The sequence below is a fragment of the Papio anubis genome, chromosome 10 (genome assembly GCF_008728515.1).
Source record: "Papio anubis isolate 15944 chromosome 10, Panubis1.0, whole genome shotgun sequence".
Classification (NCBI taxonomy): domain Eukaryota; kingdom Metazoa; phylum Chordata; class Mammalia; order Primates; family Cercopithecidae; genus Papio; species Papio anubis.
The window spans coordinates 97704178-97716869 of record NC_044985.1 but is presented as its reverse complement, the minus strand read 5'-3'; the positions used below and the strand labels follow the sequence as shown (position 1 = coordinate 97716869).

The 12692-nt window shown below is 37.7% G+C and overlaps 1 protein-coding gene across 8 annotated transcripts in view; it reads right to left on the bottom strand.

Moving 5' to 3' along the window:
* Positions 1 to 12692, bottom strand: part of SPAG16 (sperm associated antigen 16) — a 1155561-nt gene that overhangs the window by 497663 nt on the left and 645206 nt on the right. For 7 of the 8 annotated variants that reach the window (XM_021924411.2, XM_017946898.3, XM_017946897.3 and 4 more), the window contains one exon: positions 3807 to 3992. The exons of the other annotated variant lie outside the window; for it this stretch is intronic. In XM_021924411.2, the coding sequence (XP_021780103.1) occupies positions 3807 to 3992 (186 nt within the window). The remainder of the gene's footprint in view (positions 1 to 3806; positions 3993 to 12692) is intronic. 8 annotated transcript variants of the gene reach the window in all.

Genomic DNA, 12692 nt, shown 5'->3' with positions numbered 1-12692 from the left:
ATTTTCTTCTTCCCATGTAATTGCAAGAGCATCAGACACAATGCACTTAGAAATAAGGACCACAGATTTATCTCCCAACATTTGGGGTCAAGAAGCTGCTGAATTTTACAAGTCCGTCTGTTTCCTACTGTCCTTGATACAAACCACCCAATTCTTGCCTGTGTAACACCTTGTTAAAACAGCTGGAAGAGCTACATTCAGTAACATTTTGACTGTTTCCAACCCCTTTTCCTTCAAGTTACAAGCAAAGCAGGCACATGGTCTGCCTTCCAAATATCAGAGTAACAGTGTGATATAACTGCTCAGCCGAATACCCAGCTACCTTGGAAGAAAAGCAGCCAGGAGTCAACTAGAATACCTGATCTGATATTATAAATATAAATGGTAGATGCTTTGCATATTCCCTTATTGCTTCAAAATTGCTGCATTTTAAGTTACTTGTAATCTCATTGAAGGCAATGGTTGAGTATGAGAATTGTCTTACGTCTATAACACAGGCCAACACTGTTAAGTCATTTCATGAATACTTATTGATTAATGTTATGCACAAATGCCTCTAAATGCCTCTAAAGAAATACAAATTATTTTTTATAGCTGAGATATTTTCTGATTTTTCTGTCCCATTTTCATCATTTTATTGATTTGTGTAGGATAAGACAGCGTAATTATATTATAGTTTGAATGTGGATGGGACAGGGAGAATATTTAGAATACTTTCGCCATATTTACTTGTTGATTCACTCTTTATTCATTTATGTGAGTAAACCACCATGTGCCATGCACTCTCTGCTTGGGTTACACTGGTGTGTATGTTTTCAAATGACCACTAAGTGAAATACGTAACAATTTATATATCTGATCATTCAGAAGATAATAATAAAGCTACTGTTAATTATTCACAGAAACCTTGTAGAGTACGGAATTATTTAGACTGAGTGTCATAGATAATTGTTCACAGATTCTGATTAGCACTTAGTAAATATGAATCTTGATCTGAAATGTTTTATATTGTTGATGCTTCACAGTGATACAACTTTTTGGTTAGGAACTAAATGGATGGTCTTACCAAGTATTGTCCAATTCTGAAACAGTTGCAGGGATAGGGATAGAACACCAATCAAGGCTGTTCAAGACTGAGCCAGAAGCTTGAAGGAAAGGATGGGTGTGAAAAGAGAAGAATGTATTCTAAACTCTTTCGTCTCTGGTGACTAATACTGTCTACCAATATAAATTTGTTATTTATTAAGAACTGTGCAGCATGGCCAGGTGCAGTAGTTCATGCCTGCAACTCCAGCACTTTGGGAGGCTGAGGTGGGCGGATCACCTGAGCTCAGAAGTTTGTGAGCAGCCTGACCAACATGGTGAAACCACATCTCTACTAAAAATACAAAAATTATCCGGGTGTGGTGGTGCGTGCTTGTAGTTCCAGCAACTCGGGAGGCTGAGGCAGGAGAATTTCTTGAACCCAGGAAGCAAAGGTTGCAGTGAACTGAGATTGCGCCACTGTACTCTAGCCTAGGTGACAGAGTAAGACTTGGTGTGTGTGTGTGTGTATATATATATATGGAGTATATATATGGAATTATATATATGGAATATATATGGAATTATATATATATGGAATATATATATATGGAATTATTCAGACTGAGTGTCATAGATAATTGTTCATAGATTCTGATTGACACTCAGTAAATATGAATCTTGATATGAAATTTTTTGTATTGTTGATGTTTCACAGTGATCCAACTTTTTGGTGAGGAACTAAATGGATGTTCTTACCAAGTATTGTCCAATTCTGAAACATATATATATATATATGCACTATCAAGCCAAGAATATATGACACAGCATAGCATAGCTCCACCACCATCCATCTTATCAAGGCAAATAATCTCTTGCCTTAAGTAACAAAGCCAGTTCAAATAATCTATGAAATTTTGAAGAAAGACACTAGTTTTAGACATATCTATATAGTATTGATCTGAGAGTAATTATAAATTAGAGCTTGGTACTTTGTGACTCTGAAAGGCATATCAATAGCCACTATAGAAACAATCAATTTCTACTTTATTTGTCAATACTTATCCACTGCCTCAATGCCAAAATTAGTACAATTTTTTTCTTTTGTCCTTGATGATGAAAGTGAACTCTTGACAGTGATGGGAAACTTGAAGTTTAAAGAATTTTGGCATCAATCAGAGGCAATTTTGATCTGTTATATCAAGATTTATTGGGTACCAATGGGAAGTCATTATTTAGATACCAGGGTCATAAAGAAAAGTTGTCAAGTCAAAGTGTTTGAAATCATTCCAAGTAGAGCTGAGACTACTGAGTATTAGTTTTTTAACCATAGTTTGCTTTTAAACACCCTGAGTAGTTAAGAGTTCTAAAGACATATCACATTTTAGAATAGATCACTGTTTTCTATTAAGATCCTCAACCAAGTCAAAAGTGATACAAAATTCAAATTAAATACTAGTGTTAAAATTCCATTGATCTATTATAATATTTACGAAATCCAGTCACATCTTATAGAAATATAATAAAGAATTATACATGATTAGACATTCCAGATAAACAGTAAGTACCCATCTGAGAATTAAAAGCTATCTGAAATTGTCACTATTTCAGATAGACACAGGTCTAAAATATGTTGTTCACAATCACGTTTTCTCCTATGGAGCATGCTAATTTTATTTAGCTATAGCTTTATGACTCAGGTGGATTATGCTACTTATCCACTAATGCCCTAGATCTTTCAAGGACTTATCAGGAAACGGAACTTGCACCTATCATTGTAACAATAATAATTTCACATACAGGATGGTAAAAACTGAATAAAGTTTCTAACTAAGTAACTAAAAAAGGGAAAAGAGAACATTAAAGTTATCATGGAGATAACAACTTCAAGAAAGAGCTACCACCCCTAGGACTGAGCAAACACAGGGAATAAGGTAGACCCTTGAAGGGGGGACCTTCAAAATGGAACCTCAGTCCTCTGAGGAGAGGGCACTTCTCTGCTGTTATGGGTGTTCCTCTGATTGGATGGAGGCCCTTCCAGAGCTGGGACCACAGACTACTGAGAAAGTTCAATGGATGATATATAACCCCTTAGCTGAAGGAGTTAGCATATTTGATACTAGCTACATTTACCTCTTTGTATCATATTTGCAAAACTAACAGAATGTAATGAATACCCAAAATATATGGGTGATAGTAATTTCAATATTTTAAACATAATGACTTTGTCTATCTTGAATTAAAATCAAAACATAACACTTCCAAATCCACATATGTATAGGATTTTAAATACAATACAATGTACTATTTCCTACAATTTATGAATTAACAAGAAACATTTAATCAAGCATATCACAACATAACAAATTAAGCATAAAGAAAATAATTAGTTCTGTTAGATTTATGTTCGTTAAACTATTAAATTTAACAGTACAGGGTGACAACAAGCCCGTGGAAAGCAGAACTAAAAATCCAGCTCTTTAAAAGAAGTATTTGTTTCTATCCTGCTTAAAACAAACAGCTTTCCAATGAAGCAATTCTAATCTTATTACACAGGCTTGATCTTGATACTTATATTTAGAAAGAAATTATTATATCAACAAAGATTAATGGAGTTAGAAATGGATTTCACAAAGATTATTTAAGTAACTCTCTATAATCTTATCAACTAACAGTTTCTTTTAATGTTTCCCAGGGGTAGCATCGAGAAAAAAAAAAAAAAGAACTTTACCTATGTGTATGTATCAACACAGAGGATTAGTAATGTTTAAAGTACTGCTTACCTATTAACATCCCAGATTTTGCTAGTTTTATCCAGTGAGGAGGAAGCCACAAAATTGCCGCAGGAGTGCCACGTGCAGGACCATACTGCGTGACTATGTCCTTCAAAGGTCAAAATGCAATCGCCTTTACATAGATCCCATAATTTAACTGTAGTGTCACCACTTGAAGTAGCCAATTTGTTGCCACTATTTGCAAAAACATAAAAACACAGTTTGTTTAAAAAGTAACATAATTAAGTTTTATGAATACTGCATTCTATGAGTAATTTGTGTGTATGTGTATGTATCTGATTTATTTCTACTTGTAGTGGCGTATCTAAATGACTAAATATTATTATCTTATTTGGGTCTACACAATTGCTAACTTGACTTGCTTAGTAATTCAAGCTGAAGAGAGAAACTGCTGCTGTGCAGTTTCTAGATTAATTCTTCTAGATTCTTCTAGATTCTTCTAGATTAATTCACTAAATTAGTGTTTTCGTTACCACGTGTTTGTTTGGTTCAGCGTTGTATATATTAGGCTCTGTGGATAATCGGACCTCAGAACAATAAAAATTTAGAGATGGGCTAAATCAGTTTCAAAAACATAATACAATATGAAACAGTAAGTCAGCATTGCTTATGTTTAGATTAATTAAGTGCTTCAGGAGTGAAGTTTGGATGAAGGAAGAAGTGAATCAGGAATGAGATATCTTTGATTTAGATCATGAGAGATCAAAGAGATGTTTAAGGGTATGACTCATTCAATTTTGCATTTTGGTAATTAGTAGACCTCAAAGCAGTGGCTTTCAAGTGGTGGACACAAAAGCTAGTTTAAGAAATGGGTAGGTGTCAGGCTCGGACGTGGTGGTTCACACCTGTAATCCCAGCACTTTGGGTGGCCGAGGCCAGCGAATCTCTTGAAGTCAGGAGTTGTAGAACAACCTGGTCAACAAGATGAAACCCCATCTCTACTAAAAATACAAAAACTAGCCGGGCATGGTGGCACATGCCTGTAATCCCAGCTACTGGGGAGGCTGGGGCAGGAGAGTCGCTTGAACCCAGGGGACACAAGTTTCAGTGAGCTGAGATCGCACCACTGCACTGCAGCCTGGGTGACAGAGTAAGAATCAGTCTTAAAAAATAAAAAATAAAAAAAGAAATGAGTAGTTTTCAATGACACTAACAGAAACATCTAGTTGGTTGTGTGTGTGTGTGTGTGTGTGTGTGTGTGTGTGTGTGTAACATCAGCTGCAAGAAAATTTTACTTCCATCATCTTCTACACATCCTTCTGCAATGCATGCTTTATAAATGTGTTCTCTTAGGTACTTTCTCTCATCAAATTGTAATAAACCACTTATTTATCCTCCTCCTCCCTGCCAGACTGTTTTACAATGGAGAACTGCGTTTCATCTCTGTTTCTACAGCATCAAGCCTTATGACTGACCAATTAAAGTGCTTAGTAAATGCTTTAGAGTAAGTAAATATATAAATGCATGCATGCATGAGTGAAATTATGCTACAAATGAAGAAGAAAAAGTTCCTGGCATCTCTGACAAAGGGAATAATAGGATCAAAAAAAAAATTTGTTTTCTTGCTCATAGGCTTGGGTATTTTTCAGTTAAGAGGGAAATGTAATTTTTATCTGCAGCAGAGAAACAGTCACCATGAGAGAGGAAGAGCTTGAAGTTTCTGGAGAGAAGGTGGATTATATAGTGCAGATATTCTCATTTGGGTTAGAAAAGAATATCCAAGGGGCCGGGCACAGCAGTTCACGCCTGTAACCCCAGCACTTTGGGAGGCCAAGGTGGGCAGATCATGAGGTCAGGAGATAGAGATCATCCTGGCTAACATGGTGAAACCCCATCTCTACTAAAAATACAAAACATTAGCTGGCGTGGTGGCACATGCCTGTAATCCCAGTTATTAGGGAGGCTGAGGCAGAAAATCACTTGAACCCGGAAGGCAGAGTTTGCAGTGGGCTGAGATCACGCCACTGCACTCCAGCCTGGGGGACAGAATGAGACTCTGTCTCAAAAAAAAGATCCAGAAAGATCCTGTCTCCAAAAAAAATAATCAACTGGAGAGGAGATCCAGTTGATTATTCAAATTTGACTAGCTGAAAAATCACCAAATGGCAGCTAGTCCCTTCATCAATAAAAACTGGTTTTGCCACAATTGTTTGCACATATGTTTGTCATTCAGAATTTTAGTTTTTAATATTAAAGACTGAACAATACATTTATCTAAAAACATACATGTAAAAAAAATTAAAAATTATTTAAGCATGCATCTTTCTCAAATCTATCTTTCCAGTGGGTATCATGTTATTATGGACCAAAATATTAGCACAGGATAAAAATTATTGTGGTATGTTTCTGCCTGTTGTTGAAAAACTGTCTCATATAAGTTTTATATGCTCTTGTGCTTTAAACCATGTGCCAGGCAAAAAAAAAAAAAAAAAAAAAAAAATCACACTGGAATAATTACAACTAGAATGAAGCAGTATTATTTCTTTGTGAGTGCCATAAATGATTTTTAGTCAACGATAAATATAAACAATATTCCCATAAGTTTTTAATATATTGAGATTAGAGCTCATATACTAAACCTAAAATATATCAAATATAAATTTCTGAATATTCTTTCAAAATGGTTTTACTTTTCGAAAGACATGGCCTGAAATATGGAAAACTGTATACCTTTGGTTCATGAAAAAATAAAGGCCATTTCTCAGGGCCGAGAGAAATCAAGAGAGAGAAAAAGAATGGTACACTAAAACAAAAAAGGTATGTTTTAAGAGATGCAAAAGATCAGAGTTTCCCTGGGCTCCACACAAATAGAAGGAACCAAAGCTCTTGAAAAGAGCAAAAGTGAATGTTATAGATTGTTTGTGCCACCCCTTCCCCAGATCCATATGTTGATGCCCTAATTCCAACGTGGCAGTATATGGAGGCAGGGCCTCTGGGAAATAACTAGGTTTAGACAAGCTCATGAGCATGGGGACCCCATAATGGGATTAGGGCCTTTATAATAAGTGGAAGAGACTGGAGGTAACTCTCTCCCTGTACTGTGAGGACACAGCAAGAAGGCAGCCATTTACAAGCCAAGAAGGGGGGCCCCACCAGAACCTGATCAGGCTGGCACTCTGATCTTAGACTTCTAGCCTCCAAGACTGTGAGAAATTAATTTCTGTTATTCGAGCTACCCAGTCTCTGTTACTTTGTTATGGCAACCTGAGCTGACTAATAATGTGGATCCACGCTGTTGGTATACAGCCCAAGTTATTAGAAATTAGCTACTCGAAATTCTGCAAATAAAATTTAACCAAGTATGAGCTTACAAAATTATTCTCAAACACATAATCGGAAATAAGAAGCCATGACTGAGGATGAGCTAATACATTTAACAAATACATATACCCTGAAGGACACTAGTTGTTATAATTAAAGGGTACAAAATATAACTGTAAGCATATAAGGAAATAACAGATACAATAAAAAGAACAAACCACATAAGGTCATAACGTGAATCTGCAAATCTGAAAAAATATATATTTATACATTTTAAAAATAAAATTATTGAAATTAAGAAATCAATGGATGGGTTAAAAAGCTTATAAGAAACAACAAAATTCAGAGTAAATGAATTGGGAAATAAATCTGGAAACAAATGAAAAAACAAACATTGTATGTTCTCACTCATAGGTGGGAGTTAAGCTATGAGGCTGCAAAGGCAGAAGAATGATACAACGGACTTTGGGGACTTGGAGGAAAGGGTAGAAGGGGGGTGAGGGGTAAAAGACTACAGATTGGGTAAAGTGTGTACTGCTCGGGTGATGGGTGCACCAGAATCTCAGAAATCACCACTAAAGACCTTATTTATGTTACCAAACATCATCTGTTCCCCAAAAACCTATGGAAATAAAAAATAAAAATAAATAAATAAAGTACATATTTGAAAAAATTATCCCAGCTAGAGACAGATGAGGAACTGAACACAGTATAAATGTTTGAAAATGTAAAGGATACAATAAAAAAAAAGTCTATTGACCTAATCAAAATTCCAGAAGAGAATGGAAATAAAGAGATAGATGTAACATTCAAATAATTAAGGTTTGAGAATGTACAGAAATTAGAAAATTTAAGACCTAGAACCACATTATTTGGAAAGAAAAATATATACTTAACAGGATAAACAGTGGTGTAAATAAAAAGAAATTTTTACTTAGATGCATTTTAGTGAATTGCTGGGCAGCATTGGCAGGAATAAGAATTAAAGAAAGAGAGAAAAAAGAAAAATAAGGTTACTTATTTATACAGAGATAAATATGTGTTAGAAACACTAATAAGCACTTTATATATATTTGATCCTCACTATCACTCATAAGATGACTATATTATCTCTAAAACACTTGAACAACATCACAGAGCAAACAAATCACAGGGGTGAAATTTCTTCAAAGAGCTAATAGAAAATAATATTACTCTGGAATTATCAAAAATCTCTCTCAAAACAAGAACAAGGCTGGGCACAGTGGCCCATATCTGTAATCCTAGCACCTTGGGAGGCCAAGGCAGACAGATTACTTGAGGTCAGGAGTTCGACACCAGCCTGGTAAACATGGTGAAACCATATCTCCACTAAAAATACAAAAATTAGCCAGATGTGGTGGTGGACACCTGTAGCCCCAGCTACTTGGAAGGTTGAGGCAGGAGAATTGCCTGAACCTGGGAGGCAGAGGTTGCAGTGAGCCAAGATTGTGACACTGCACTCCAGCCTGGGCAACAGAGCAAGACTCCATCTCAAAAAAATAGAAAAAAAAAAGGAAGAAAAGAAACAAGAACAAATATTAATGTTCCAACTAAACTTACTAGTTTCTCTCCTACAGAAACTAATAAGGATGTATTTTAGGGACAGAAGATCTGAAAGGGAAGAAATAGTAAGCAAACAATTTGGTAAACATGCAAGTATATACAAATATTTGTGCAGATAAATAAATGAAATGCTTGCAGAAATAAAACAAAAACGCTTGTAAAAATAAAAATAACAAAACAATAATGATATTATAATATTAACAATAAAGTTCATGTGTTATTAAGAAGAGAAAGTAAAACCTTGATCAATTTAGGCTTTACTAAATTAAGTCAGCATGGTAAAATGTTACGGGTGAGCACTGTAAGAATAGTAATAGAGCATATGACTTCCAAACCAGTGTAAGAAAAAAAGAAAAGGGTAAGAAAAACTTACAATTATAAACATCTAATATATCTAAAAGAAAACAGGAAAGGAGGAAAAAAGCACTAGAATAAATGACACAAATAGAAAATGAATTTTAAAAATAAGTTTTTAGATGGAAATACCAGCATATGAACAAATCCAACAAACACAAATGGACTAAAGTGTAAGCTGAAAGACATATAGGACAAAGATTTTTCAGTTTGGCTAGAAAGAAACAAATTCAGCTATATGATTTTTACACGAGGCATGCTAAACTTCTAAGGACATACAAAGGCTGAGAGTAAACAAGGCAAAACAAAGCAAAATGAAAAGTACCAAAAAAAGTTACCTAGGCACAAGGAAATTAAAATAAAGATGAGGGATAGGGCCAAGATGGCGGACTAGAAGCAGCTTATCTGTGCCGCTCTCACAAAGAGGAATTAAAAGGCTAGTCAACACTGACCCTGCAGGCCAATCATCTGAGAAACCATGCTGGGATCCACGAAGGCAGCAGAACACAGAGAGCATAGAGGAGCAAAACTGTGTGTCTGGGATCAATGTGGCGCCAGAAGAAACTCTCCGAAAATGGGAAAGAGTGAGAGCTCCCCGGGAGATTCATGCTCATCACAGAGAGCTGTACAAGACTGGGAGCAGGAAAATCTGCCTGGCCCCCAACTGTGCTTCCGGATTGAGGGAGAGAGCCACCCAGGCATTTTGCAGGCGTAACTATCAAGTCCAAGGGAACTACAAGCCTTTGACCCGAGAGCAGACCAGCACCAGTGCCATCACCCGAATAAAGGCATTGCTGCAGTGCCTGGAAGCAGTAAGACTGCTCTACCCACCCCCTTGCCAAAGGGGGCTCAGCACCAGGTTTTGGCCCATCAGTCCCACTCCACCCACCCCCACCACTGCTAGGCAGGCAGGCAATGCTTACTAGAGTTTCCAGCCCAGTTGTTCTGCTTTTGTGTAAATTCAGCTGCAGGATACAGCCTCCTGATGTCCCAGTAAACACTCAGGTGGCAGGAGGATGCACATGACCCCACCCACTTTTGCCATGAATAGTCAGGTAGCCAAGAACTGCTAGAGCCTCCAGCCCAGTCATCCACTTCTATGTGAACTCAGCTGGAAGGTGCAGCTTCCTGTTGCCCTGGGAAACACCCAGAGAGCACAGCATCATGTGACCTCACCTGCCCTCATCACTGGTTGCCAGGTGAGCAATGTGTGGTAGAGCTTCCAGCGCAGCAGTCCTACTTTTGTTGAACTCAGGTGGAGGGCACAGCCTCTTGCTGCCCTGAAAACACCCAGATAGTAAGGCAGACAACCCCATCCACCCCTGCTACTGAGAGCCAGGCAAGTGACACGTGATAGAACTTCTGGCTCAGTGGTCCTGCTTCTGAGGGAACTCAGCTGAGGAGCACAGGCCTCCTGTTGTCCCAGGAAACACCTGGACAATAGGGCATGTGATCCCACTGACCATGCAAGGGAGACAACACTTGCTGGGGCTTCTGGCCCAGCAGTCTGGCTTCTGTGTGGACTGAGCTAGAGGGCACAGCTTTCTGTTGTCCCAGAAAACACCCAGACAGCAGGGCACATGACCCTGCCTAACCCTGCCACTGGCAGCCAGGCAGGCAATGCCTGATGGAGCTTTTGGCCCAGCAGTTCCACTTCTGTGGGAACTCAACCAGTGGGTAGACTCCTGTTGTCCTAGGAAGCTCCCAGAAAGCAGGACAAGCATTGTCACCAACCCCTGCCAATGGTGGTCAGGTGAGCCACATCTGCTATGGCTGCTGGCCCAACAGTCCTAGTTTACCCTGAATTTGCTGAGGGGTGCAGGCAGGATCCTGTTGTCCTGGAAACACCCTCTGCCTCCCATAGCCAGATGGGCCACACCCACTAGAGCTTCCAATTCAGAGGTCCCACTTCTGTCTGAACTCTGCAGGCAAGTGCAACCCATGTTTCCCCAGGAAGCACATGGACATCAAATTAAGGCCAACCTGGCAAAAATACAGCTTGTCTGCCAACTGCAGCCCTTGTTTGAGGGAACTCAATAGATCAGAATGCCCAACAGAAGAAAGGCAGGCATGCAGAGGGTAATTATAGAGGGCACCACCAAGACCCAGGAGTGTAATAGAATCAAAGCCAGTCAACCAAACTCACATTATAACATAATAAAATCCCCAAGGGCATCAATGAAGAAAAAACAAACAAACAAAAAATCAATTGAAAGGACAGAAACTTTAAAGATTGAAGGAACATCAGCCCATACAAATTAGAAAAAGCCAGTGAAAGAACTCTGAAAACTCAAAAAGCCAGAGTACCTTCTTTCCTCTAAATAATCATATTATTTCCCCAGCAAGAGTTCTTAACCAGACTTAAATATCTGAAATGAGAGAAATAGAATTCAGAATATGAACAGGAACAAGGATCATGAAGATTCAGGAAAACAGCAAAACCCAATCCAAGGAAGCTAAGAATCACAATAAAATGATACAGGAGCGGATCATCAAAATAGCCATTATGAAAAAGAATCAAACTCATCTAATAGAGATGAAAAACATGCTACAAGAATTGCATAATTAAATCACAAGTATAAACTACAGGATAGAACAAACTGAGGATAAAATCTAAGAGTTCAAAGTCTGGCTCTCCGAAATAACTCAGACAAAAATAAAGAAAAGAAGAATTTAAAAGGAAGGAACAAAATCTCCCAAAGATATAGGATTATGTAAATAGACCAAAACTGTGACTCACTGGTGTCCCTGAAAGAGATAGGGGGAAAGCAAGCAACTTGGAAAACATATATCAGGATATTATACACGAAAACTTTCCAACATTGCTAGAGAGACCAACATTCAAATCCATGAAATGCAGGTAACTCCTGTGAGATATTATACCTGAAGACCATCTCCAAAACACATAATCATCAGATTCTCCAAGGTTCAAATGAATGAAAAAATGTAAAAGGCAGTTAGAGAGAAGGGGCAGGTCACATACAAAGGGAACCCCATCAGGCTAGACTTTTCAGCAGAAACTATTCAAGCCAGAAGACACTGAGTGCCTATATTGAGGATTCTTAAAAGAATATTTGAAACAAGAATTTCATATCCATCCCAATCAAGCTTCATAAATGAAGGAGAAATAAGATCATTTTCAAACAAGCAAATGCTGAATGAATTCATTACCACCAGACCTTCCTTACAAGTGGTCCTGAAAGGAGTACTAAATATGAAAAAGAAAGATCATTACCAGCCACTACAGAAATACACATAAGTACACAAACCAGTGATACTATAAAGCAACCACACAGACATGTCTGCATAATAACCAGCTAACAATATGACAGGATCAAATTTGCCCATATCAATAGTAACCTTGAATGTAAACAGGCTAAATCCCCCAATTAAAATACACAGAGTGACAAGCTGAATAAAGAAGGACAACCCAATAGTATGCTGTCTTCAAGAGGCCCATCTCACAGGCAATGACATCCATAGGCTCAAAATAAAGGAATGTGAAAAAATCAACCAAGTAAACCACCACCACAACAACAAACACAAAAATGCAGAGGTTGCACTCTTAATTTTAGACAAAACAGACTTTAAACCAACAGAGACCAAATAAGCTAAGAAGGGCATTATATAATGACAATAGTTTCAATTCAACAAGAAGACCTGCTTAAGTAGAAG